This window comes from Bos grunniens, chromosome 4, assembly GCF_055505025.1.
Source record: "Bos grunniens cultivar Pamir isolate PY7600 chromosome 4, Bosgru_T2T1.0, whole genome shotgun sequence".
NCBI lineage: Eukaryota > Metazoa > Chordata > Mammalia > Artiodactyla > Bovidae > Bos > Bos grunniens.
Window position 1 is genome coordinate 69,464,520 of NC_141168.1, and position 11,970 is coordinate 69,476,489.

The 11,970-nt window shown below is 38.5% G+C and overlaps 1 protein-coding gene across 4 annotated transcripts in view; it reads left to right on the forward strand.

Annotated features, from left to right (window-relative positions):
* The window catches only part of CFTR (CF transmembrane conductance regulator), a 264,214-nt gene extending 258,327 nt beyond the window's left edge, over positions 1 to 5,887 (forward strand). For all 4 annotated transcript variants that reach the window (XM_086396784.1, XM_086396783.1, XM_086396785.1 and 1 more), the window contains exons 25-27: positions 1,859 to 2,031; positions 2,667 to 2,772; positions 4,166 to 5,887. In XM_086396784.1, the coding sequence (XP_086252910.1) occupies positions 1,859 to 2,031; positions 2,667 to 2,772; positions 4,166 to 4,366 (480 nt within the window). In that variant the 3' untranslated portion in view covers positions 4,367 to 5,887. The remainder of the gene's footprint in view (positions 1 to 1,858; positions 2,032 to 2,666; positions 2,773 to 4,165) is intronic.
* The last annotated feature ends 6,083 nt before the right edge of the window (positions 5,888 to 11,970 follow it).

Below are 11,970 nucleotides of genomic sequence, written 5' to 3' on the forward strand. Positions count from 1 at the left end.
GAGTAATACTCCATTGTGTATATGTACCACAGCTTTCTTATCCATTCATCTGCTGATGGACATCTAGGTTGCTTCCATGTCCTGGCTATTATAAACAGTGCTGCAATGAACATTGGGGTACACGTGTCTCTTTCCCTTCTGGTTTCCTCAGTGTGTATGCCCAGCAGTTGGATTGCTGGATCATAAGGCAGTTCTATTTCCAGTTTTTTAAGGAATCTCCACACTGTTCTCCATAGTGGCTGTAGTAGTTTGCATTCCCACCAACAGTGTAAGAGGGTTCCCTTTTCTCCACACCCTCTCCAGCATGTTTTATTTCTAAGAAGGGAGAGATGTAGCAGGTTCACAGGCTGAAGCCAATGAAAAGCGCAAGCTGAAGAGAGAAAGAACACAAGTCCTCCAGCTCCTCACTCCAGAGCCCTCGTTCACATTCCCAGCTATTCAGATCCCAAATTAGCTTTATGTTTGAGTCTTCAAAATACCTCAGAGTCATCCCCTTTGTCTAATTAATGTGTTTACATTCCCTGCCATCTCAGAAACTTTTCAAACATTGATGAATTCTCATAGAGTGAGGCTGCTTGAATGAGAAATCCAGTCAAGGAATATTGTCTACAATACATATCATGGGCACACAGTTAATATTTCCTGAAAAACACAGTGATGTGGGCCATCTCTGACTTCATCACTGAACTCATGAAAGTCTGTCTTAGGCCATTATCTCTTTCTGCCTGTATTACAGGTAGGTGGGAGCATATCTCACCTTCCAATACTAAATCTCAGACTTCCCAAGGGCAGGATAATAATTTATGTATCTCTTTAGCTCTCAAACACTCAGCAACACTTGGCAAAAATATGTATGCCAGTTCACATGTATTTGAATAAGTGGCATGATGAGGCAAGATTTCATTTTTGTTTTATTTTGAAAGAATGGGTTTCTGTATCTCATTTGCACTTTCAACCTATTTTTTTTCTATCTAGCTTTAAAAAAAGTCATTGACCCTAACAGAATTCTCATATTCTGTTCTAATATCTAGGCACCTTTAAATCTCCGGTTATACACCGCTAGTTTTTGTTTGTTTGTTTGTTTTTGGCGGAGGAGGGGAGCTGTACTGTGCAGTAGAAGGTTGGTTTCCTAACCACTGGACACCAGTGAATTCCCAATATATCACTACTTTACATCCAGTAACTTTTGCTTCATAGTTTGATCACTTTCTTAAAGTCAGTTTTTTTGTTTTTATTAATTAATTAATTTATTGTAATTGGAAGCTAATTACTTTACAATATTGTAGTGGTTTTTGCAATACATTGACATGAATCAGCCATGGATGTACATGTGTCCCCCATCCCTCAATGGCTTGCCGATTTTTTTAGTGCTACATTTCATTTTTCTATTATGGCAGAGCAGAGAATGGAAGGTGGCATAAAAGACTCTGTTAGGATAGAGTAACTGCATTCTGTATATATTATCTTTTCTTTATCTATTGTTATATTATCGTGTCTTCAACTGTGTTAACTTATCTGTGTATATCTTTATAAACCCTGAACTTTGCCAGTCATCATCTCTTTAAACCCTATTTCAGGACCTGACACAGAATAGGAACTCATTGAAAATCTCATGAAAGACAAAGTACAGAACTGAAATATTCTGTAGACCAGTGATTTAGAACTGCCAAGATTATACAGTCTTTTGTTCAATTAAAGCCAAGTAGCAAGAATGGTGGTGGTGGAGGGGAGTTGGTATGAAATTTAAACTTTTAGAACTCCTGTGTGTCTTTTCAGATTGTCAGCCTCTTAAATGTTTTTAACCCTGTAGTACATGAACTATCCCTCCTAAGCACAGCGTTTTCCCTCTTTTCTGCAGGTCGGACTCAGATCTGTGATAGAGCAGTTTCCTGGGAAGCTTGATTTTGTCCTTGTGGATGGGGGTTGTGTTCTAAGCCACGGCCACAAGCAGTTGATGTGCTTGGCCAGATCTGTTCTCAGTAAAGCAAAGATCTTGCTGCTTGATGAACCCAGTGCTCATTTGGATCCAATGTGAGTTTCAGAATTCCTGTCATTTACTAATATAGGGAGGAGAAAGAATCATTGAGACCTATTTCATATTGACACAAATTTCCATCAGGCTGTCATGTCTGCAAGCAGACCACCCTCTAGATATAAAATAATTGCCCAATAGAAAAATTACTACTTAACATGAGTACAGGTACTTATTTCCCAGTATAAGAGCTGTGTTTTCTCTTCTAAGTGTAATTGTAGAATTTCTTCCCCTTTATCATCACATGGTGAAATATTTAGTTACGCAGGTGTAATTGAATCCTTATGGTTTTCCTTACTATCCCATTTATACCATAGGAAATATTTATAGTACAAAACAAAGAACTACTAGTGATTATACATAATTAAAAACATTTATTTGGGAAATGTTTTTCAAACTTTGTGAAATTTTTTTCCCAAATATTTGTCCTATTTATTTATGAAAACTTAGGATCTATGCCATGGTTGGAAACTTGATTGTAGCTGACTCTGTCTCTCAATATTATGTTAAAAGGATTCAAGAAAAGAGAAGTAATTTAAAGAATTAAATTGATAGAACAATAGGTCTGTTATCAAGGATAGAGACAGATTATTAATGTTCTGTGGTGTTATATATATATATATATTTTTTCTAGAACATACCAGATCATTCGAAGAACCCTAAAACAAGCATTTGCTAATTGCACAGTAATCCTCTCTGAACACAGGATAGAAGCAATGTTGGAATGTCAACGATTTTTGGTGAGTGTTTATAATTTACCTTAGATTTCATCTCTCCTTCTATTCTTGATAACAATCTTCAATGTGATCATTCCTGCAAGTCACAGCAATGTACAAGCTCTTCCTTATAACATATGTCACACAACCATCCAGCTTTACTCAAAATACCTACCTGCCCAAGTTTCTCACTTTGATCGGAGCAACAAGGTGAGGTTGGAATTCAGCAAATCTAAAATAACAGCTTATCACTAAGTTACATTAATAAATTAGAATATCTATACTTATTGAGTCTTTTATTTGGGAATTAAGTCATAAAAAAGAGTAAGTCCCAATGCTTTCAGAAACTAAATCTCCCTTGGATGTGATCTAGGCCAGGCCTGGATTGTCTTGCAATCTGATGTATGATTTCAATGCAGTTGGCAAAAGGTTTATTTCATTTTTTAGCCATTATGTGGAGCTCATCTTTGTGCCTCTCAAACCACCTTCTCTTTGTGCTTTCCAAACTGCCACAGATTCTTTCAAGTGATGTGTACAAATTCCTTGGGTTTAGTCAGAAGGAAACTCTGGGGATGATATATCACATCATTTCTATTAAGAATTTTGAGGCTCCTCGAGGTAAATGCTTTTCTTAATGAAGGATAGTTATTACCATTATTATTAATAAGCTTCAAGTGACAAATTAGGGGGCCGACTCACAACCTCTTTGTTCAGCTTGAAGATGTGAAGGAGGCACAGTAAACTCACGCATGTGTGAGTCCCTAAGTCGTGCCTGACTCTTTGCGACCCTATGCGCTGTAGCCCACCAGGCTACTCTGTCCATGGAATTTCTCAGGCAAGCATACTAGGGTGGGTTGCCATTTCCTTCTCCAGGTTATCTTCCTGACCCAGGGATCAAACCTGGGTCTCTATAGCAGGCGGTCTCCTGAATTGCAGGTGAATTCTTTACTGACTGAGCCACCAGGGAAGCCCAAACTCAGGCATACCCTGACCAATTCCAAATTATTAAGCTTTAAATCCACTGTTGAAGACATCCAACTCATTATGGTGCTGTGGACTTACACTCATTTTTAAGATTAATACGTAAGGGATCTAACATAAATAATTCTTGATTTCAAAGCCCACTTAGTTCCTCCAAGTTTCTCTGAAGAAGCACATTGTTTAGTACCGTACCAATTAAAAAAAAAAAAAATCAGCTTCTAAGTAGAAAATTACAGCTAATATCACAAATGGTAGAAGCTCTATAAAGCAAAAGGACTCAGCAGTGAAATGAACAGTCCCTGGCTGTTCAAACCATGAGCCTCTGGATGCTGTGTTCTTCCTGGCTTTCCTCCTCCTCTGAGCTCGTGCTGCTCTTGCCTTACTGTGGCCCGCCCTGCCTCCTTGTCCAGGATCTCACTAATGGCCACTTCCCTAGGTCATAGAGGAGAACAAGGTGCGGCAGTATGATTCCATCCAGAGGATGCTGAGCGAGAAGAGCCTCTTCCGGCAGGCCATCAGCCCCGCAGACCGCTTGAAGCTCTTGCCCCACCGGAACTCGAGCAGGCAGAGGTCTCGGTCCAACATCGCGGCTCTGAAGGAGGAGACAGAAGAAGAGGTGCAAGAAACAAAGCTTTAGAGAGCAGAACAAACGTTTGCCTGGGACGTTCACACATGGGAGTTGAAGGAAAAAGTTTCTGCCTCAGAAAACAAGGAGGAATGATTTTTTTTGAAAACAGAAGGAAAAATTGGGGTAAGAGGAATTAAGGACGCTCCTTTGGGTCCGGATCCATGGCTTCCTGGCAGTGGTCAAATTGTGTGACAGGTACTTCAAATCCTTGAAGATTTACCACTTGTGTTCACCAGTCAGCCTTTCCTGAAAACTTTTCCCTTTGGTGGTCACTGAAAAAGTGGCTGTAAACGTCAGCCAGATTAATTCTTCAGCTTACTGTTTAGTCAGACTTACTCATTTGTAATAGTAGAGAAGAACTGTAATTATACTATTTAGAGATACAATTAAGTAGTGCTAACTGGAACTTGAGTGGCTTGTATCAGTTTATGTACCTTCTTCTCTACTCTCTCCATGGTATTTAAAAACACAGATATATTGCCTACTAAGGATTCAAACAGTCCTATTTCCAAGCAAGGAATGGAATGCTGTGAGAGGCTCAAGACAGCACATCAAATATGCACCATGCAACATCTAAGTGTCAGGGGACACTAAGATCTTAGTGTCAGGAGACAGAACTTCCCAGTCCTGGAAATCAGGCTTAGTACTGTTCAGCAATACCCAATTCCAAATAATTTAGACAATCAGAAAACATCCCTTAATTGGGCTACGGGCTGTTACAGTCCCATGCAGGGAACAAAGATATAGCTCCCTTGATTTGTCAGTGAACGGTTCTGCTTCCAGAAAGTAGCAAACTTATAAGATGTCTGAACTGAAGGATGGCTGGAAAAATGCTTTAATGCATATTGGTACAGGAAAACCCTTCATAACACAGAAGTTCCAGGTACAGAGTGTGCAGGCAGAAAGACCGTGGGCACTCCATGTAGATGTACATGAAATTCAAAGATCTAGGTATGGAGAGGGTGATGTGTGTTTTCAGGCTACCTATGTGCACTTCATGCTGTACATACTGAGCGGGAGAAATAATGGGCACAGTGAACACTGAAGAGTCAGTCGTGAATTTTATATTCTTCTGTTTTATAGTTTTGCGATGCAAATGAAATTTTCTCTAGGAAATATTTATTTTAATAATGTTTCAAACATATATAAATGGCTGTATTTTAAGAATGATTATATTATGAATTATATTTGTATAAAAGAATTTTTATATTTGAAATATTGACTTTTTATGGCACTAGCTATTTTTATGATACATTACATTAAAACTGGGATGGGAGGAAACCTTGGGGGAATATTGAGGGGCTACTGACCAGGGTCTATGTATTATGTTGCTGCACAACCTGTGTGATTCCCAGCCCACATGCTGGTTTCGTCTTAGATGCACTTCTAAAAAAATGGTACCACAAAATCTGACCACCCCTATCAAGAATACACTGCCTTCTCAACTCCAGACTAACCATTAAGATTGCATTCTATTTATTATGGAAAGGGAATATCATGTGTCAATAAAATCCATGTATTTGTGTGAAACTTGGCTGTTTTCAGGTGTGTTCATTAGTCGTGTCTCATTGATCTCTTACTCAGTCTCTAACGGTCATAGAACACAGAATATTCATCTTTCTTTTAGATACAGCTTCTTGAGAATCCCAAGTGCAGTAAGATAGTCTAAAACGTTATTTCTGTTTTTAAATTGTGGTGAAATATACATAAACTAAAATTTACTACTTTAAAACCATTTCTCAACGTACAGTTCAGTAACTAAGTATGTTCACATTGTTGGAAATCATCATCACGATCCATTCACAGAAATGTTTTCATTTTGCAAAACTGAAGCTCTGTAACCATTAAACCTAACTCCCTATTTATCCTTTCTCTCAGCTCCTGGCAGCTACCATTCTATCTTTGGTCTCTCTGAATTTAACTACTCTGAGCACTTCATATGAGTGGAATCATTAGTATTTGTCATTTTATGGCTGGCTTATTTCACTTACAATGTCTTCAGCAGGGTTTGTCATGTTGTAGCATATGTCAGAATTTTAAAGGCTGATTAATATTCCATTGTAGGTTACTGGGTTGGACAAAAAGAAAAAAACTTTCTTCAGTTTTAAGTAAAAATAAGACACATTTTTTTCATTTTCACCAAGAACTTTATTGAACAGTGTATTAACTGTTTCATTCTATTACCTTCTGCCATTTTTCAGGCAACTTCATTATTCCGTCTTCCCAAAATGTTTTATCTTTTTGAGCAAAGAACTATTCCAGGTGCCTTTTACAGTCTTCCAGAGAATTGAAATTTTTTTTCCGTTAAGAGAATTGAATAAAGACCAAAATAAATGGAAATCTGAAGATACAATGTCTGATGAATACAGTGGATGAATATAGATTCCCAGTCAAGCTGTAACAGTTTTTGTCTGGTTGTCAAAGAAACATGCAGTCTAGCATCTTCTTCCTGGTAGAAGGGTATGTGTTTTCTGTTGACTAATTCCAGACGCTTTACGTTGAATGCTGCTTTCAGTTTGTCTAATTGGGAGCAGTACCTGTTGGAGTTAATAGTTTTGTTTTCCAAAGGAACTCATTATAGAAGACTCCCCTCCTATCCCTTCTTTGGGATCATCTTCTTTGGATGAAGACTGGCCTTTGTTGTGTTTGGTGGTGGTTCATTTTGCCCCATGATCTCTGCTGTTCCACATTATTGTACAGTATCCATTTTTTCATCCCCCATCACAGATTGTTTTTCAAAGGAATCTTTTGTTACATTTAAGTAGAGAATAGCATATGGAAATATGGGCGAGAAGGTTTTTTCACTTAACTTATGTGAGACCCAAACATCAAAGTGATGAACATAACCAAGCTGGTGCACAAGATTTTCAGTGCTTGATTTGGATATTTTGAGTATGTTGGCTATCTCCTGTGTGCCATAACGTTGATCTCACTGTCTCAATTTGATCACTGTCAGCTTCAACTGGTCTACTCAACTGTGGAGCGTCATCCAACAAGAAATCTCCAGCACAAAACTTCACAAACCAGTTCAGCCATGTTCGACCAGTCACGGCACCATCTCTGTAGACTGTACTAATCTTTCTTTGTGTCTCAGTTGTGTTTTTTACCTTTCTTGAAATAATAAAGCATAATATGCTAAAGATATTGCATTTTTCTTCCATCTTCAATATTAAAATGGCTACTCAAAAATTCACCAATTATAGTAAGTTTTTTTGTTTTTTAAATGCACACTGATAGGACAGCTGAAGCAATACAATCTTAACATTTTTTCAAATGAAGTTAAGGACAACTAAGCATTACTAAAGAGCCAATCTCTAGAAAAACCCAAACAAACTTTTTGGCCAACCCAAAGCATATATATGACATTTTGCTTCTCCATACATTTGTCAATGGAACCTTAGCTTGCTTCCATCTTTTGACTATGTTGGATGAATGCTTTTATGAACATGGTTGTACAAATATCTACTTAACGTCCCCACTTTCATGAATAAAGACACTTCTTAGCTTATTTCTGTTTTAAAATGTAGGCTTATAGAATAAAAATTATGTATAATGTATATATATATTCCATAAGAGTTCATTTATTTCTTTGAAAGTTTATTCAATGAGCAGTAGTTATTTTTACTACTCTCTTGACACGTGAGCAAATCTCATTAAAGAAATAGCATTTCTACACTAGAACCTAGGTGGCTTTCTTTGTCCAAATCCCTGTTGTTCATTGACAAGGCTTTTTGGGGCCCCTTTTCTTCTTTGCAGAGTTTCATTATGAAAGATGCAGTTGCCATTAGGGGATAGATGGGCTGTAGATCCCTACTGAGTCCTGCAGCCTCCAACTCTGTTTTCTTACTGGGAGAAAAAAATTTTATTTTCACATGTGACCCCAAGAAGGCAGTGTCAGAGCATGCTCTATTCTAGTTTTTCAAGTTCAGGTATTTAAATTAATAAACTTTATTTTTTAGTACAGTTTTAAATTCACAGCAAAATTGAGAAGAAAGTACAGAGAGTTCCTGTAATACACACCCCACCTTCTTTAGCCTTCCCCACTCTCAACATACTACACCAGAGTGGTACATTTGTTACAATCAACACAACATTATCACCCAAAATCCAGTGTTTACATTAAGTTTCATTCTTGGTGAACCCTTATTTCTTCTTTCCTCCTTACTAAGCACTGATAACCACTGATCTTTTTATTCTTTCCATAGTTTTGCCTTTTCTTGAATGGTACATAACTGGAATGATATACAGTATGTAGCCTTTTCAGATTGACTTCTCTTACTTAGTAATTGTATTTGTTTTCTCCTTCAGATATAAAAGCCATATCTTCTCATGGCTTGATATTTCATTTGGTAGAGAATAATATTCTATTGTCTAGATCTACCACCATTTACTTATCCATTCACCTAATGAAGGATATCTTGGTTGAGTCCAACTTCTGGCAATTATGAATAAGCATTCCTGTGCAGCTTTTTGTGTGGAAAGAACTTTTCAAGTCCTTTGGGTAAATACTAAGGATCTTGTGGTAAGAGTATATTTTATTTTGTGAGAAACCTTTAAACTGTTTTCCAAAAGGCTATACCATTTTGCATTCCCACCAGTAATGAATAGGAATTCTTGTGTGTCTGAATCCTCACCAACATTTGATGCTGTCAATGTTTGGAAATTTGGCCATTCTAACATATGTATACTTTTATCTTGTTGTTTTAATTTGTATTTTCCTGATGACATATGATGTTGAAAATTTTTCATATGCTTATTTGCCATTTGTATATCTTCTTTGGTATGTTGTCTGTTCAGGTCTTTTGCACATTTTTAAATTGGGTTGTTCATGGGCTCATTGGTGAGTTTTAAGAGTTTTTTGTATACTGTGGATAACAGTCTTTTATCAGATGTGTCTTTGCAAATGTTTACCTTTATTTATTCATTCTCTGATGGTCTTCCTTTTTTCATGTAGATCTGAGTTTCTGGCATGAGTTTCTGAAGAACTTCTTTTAAAGTTTCTTTCAAGGTAGGTCTACTGGCAACAAATCCCTCAGTTTTTGTTTGTATCACACTGTTTTCATTTCTCTTTTATTTTTGTATGTTAATTTTGCAGGGTACTGAATGCTAGGTTTGGTTTTTTTTGTCAATACTTTAAATGATAATATTTCACCCCACTCTTCTTGCCTGCATGGTTTCTGAGCAGTAATTCTTATTCTGAGCACATGTAATTCTTATCTTTTCTCCTTGTAGGTATAGTGTATTTTCCTCTTCTTTCAAGTTGTTTACTCTGTGTTCGATTTTCTGCAGTTTGAATATGATGCGTAGGTGTAGGGTTTTGTGGGGGCATCAATCCTGCTTGGTGTTCACTGAGGTTCCTGGATCTGCCGTTTGGTGTCTGACATCAATTTGGGGGAATTTTTCTGTTGTTATTGCTTCAAATGTTTCTTTTGTTTATTTCTCTCTTTTTTCTCCTGGTATTCCTACTACAGATATATTAGACCTTCTGTAGTTGTCTCTAAGTTCTTGAATATTCAGGGTGTTTTTTCCTCTATGTTTTTCAGTTTGGGAGGTTTCTATTGTATCACCAAGCTGAGAGATCTTATCCCAGCCACGTTCAGTCCATCAATGGCATTGTTCATTTCTATTATATTGTTTTTTATTTCTGCATTTCCTTTTAATTGTTTATTAGAATCTCTACCTTTTTGGTTACATTATCTAATGTTTTTATTCATTCCTGGGCTAATAATTCCTGGCATATCTGACTCTAGTTCTGATACTGTTCAGTCTCTTTAACTTTTTATTTTATTTTTTTTCACCTTTGTGTATGCTTTGTGGTTTTTTGGGATATACTGGGGAGATGCTGAACATGATGTCCTGGGGAGAAGGAGCTTTGGTAAATAGGCTGTTAGATATACAACAGTAATATATAGGGGAAAACAAGAGTTCTGTAGTCCTATGGTTTGGTTTTAGCCTTCTGATGATCCTGTACCCCTGGCCAGTGAACTTCACCAGTGCTTCTTAGCTTTTTGTCCCCTCTCCTTAGTGGTGCAGGATTGCTAGAATGGGTTGGAATTGGGTATTTCTCTTCTTCAGATAGGGGTTTTCAACTCAGTGGTAAAGAATCTGCCTGCCAATGCAGGAGCTACAGGTTCAAACCCTGGGTGAGGAAGATCCCTTTGAGTAGGAAATAGCAACCCCCTCCAATTTGCCTGCTGGTATAATCCTATGGATGCAGGGGCCTGGCAGGCTGCAGTCCTTGGGGTCATAAAGAGTTGGACACAAATGAGTGACTGAGCATGCTGCTGCTGCTGCTAAGTCGCTTCAGTCGTGTCCAACTCTGTGTGACCCCATAGACAGCAGCCCCCTAGCTCCTGCATCCCTGGGATTCTCCAGGCAAGAACACTGGAGTGGGTTGCCATTTCCTTCTCCAATGACTGAGCATGCACGTTTCCCCAGATAGGTTAAGACTCTGATATAGTAGGTTCTTCTGAGGGCACGCCTTGATAAGAAAAACAGAATTCTCTAGTATTTTTCAAAATGATTACCTTCCTCCTCCCCCTGCTGGAAGCAAAAGGGAATTTTAATCTATCTTTATTGTGAGACCCTGTTAATGAGTTTCGGAAGGTAAAACCCATGAAAGTGTGGGTCTCTCTCCTCTGATGACTGAGTCTCCTTGAAGATTTTCTAGGAACTCATCAGTTACAGGTCAGGTTTTCCTATCTCAGCACTGACCCCTAAGGAAATTTCTGCTTGGTAGTTTCTACTTAGGTAAGTTGTGATCCTCTGTATATACCTGTGTGTCTCCAATTTTTTTAAGCTGGTTATACAAGTTTGTTGTTGTTGTTATTGTTAAGTTGCTAAGTCATGTACAGCTTTTTTGAAACCCCATTGACTGTAGCCCTCCAGGCTTATCTGTCCATGAGATTTCCCAGACAAAAGTACTGGAGTGGGTTGCCATTTCCTTCTCCAGGGATCTTCCCGACCCAGGGATCAAACCCACATCTCCTACATTGGCAGGCAGATTCTTTACCACTGAGCTACCAGGGAAGCCCTTATACAAGTTTAATCGATGTCAAATGTAGTTTACAAAGGTAAAGGACAGTACCTTTGTGCGTACTTTGTACAGACACAGCATCATGCCATGGGGCCCACAAGAGGCTCAGAGAGACAACACCTTTCCCTGGGAACAGAAGCTCTAATCCCAGGACAGTTTCTTGGCAGAAGGCTGGGCAACTAGGATCACCCTCATTCGCCCTAGACTCAGCCCCTGCTTCAGCAGCAGATTGTCCTGTGACCTTACTTCTCTGACAGATCTAGAGGAGTTGCTGATCTTTCAGTTTGCTCAAATCTTTCTTTATTGTTAGGTTGGAGTTATTGTTGTTCAGTCTCTCAGTCATGTACAACTCCTTGCAACCCCATGGACTGCAGCACACCAGGCTTCCCAGCTCTTCACTGTCTCCCAGAGTTTGCTCAAACTCATGTTCATTGAGTAGGTAATGCCATCCAACCATCTCATCCTCTGTCGTCCCCTTCTCCTCCTGCCCTCAGTCTTTCCCAGCACTGTGGTCTTTTCCAGTGAGTTAGCTCTTCACATCAGGTGGCCAAAGTATTGGAGCTTCAGCTTCAGCATC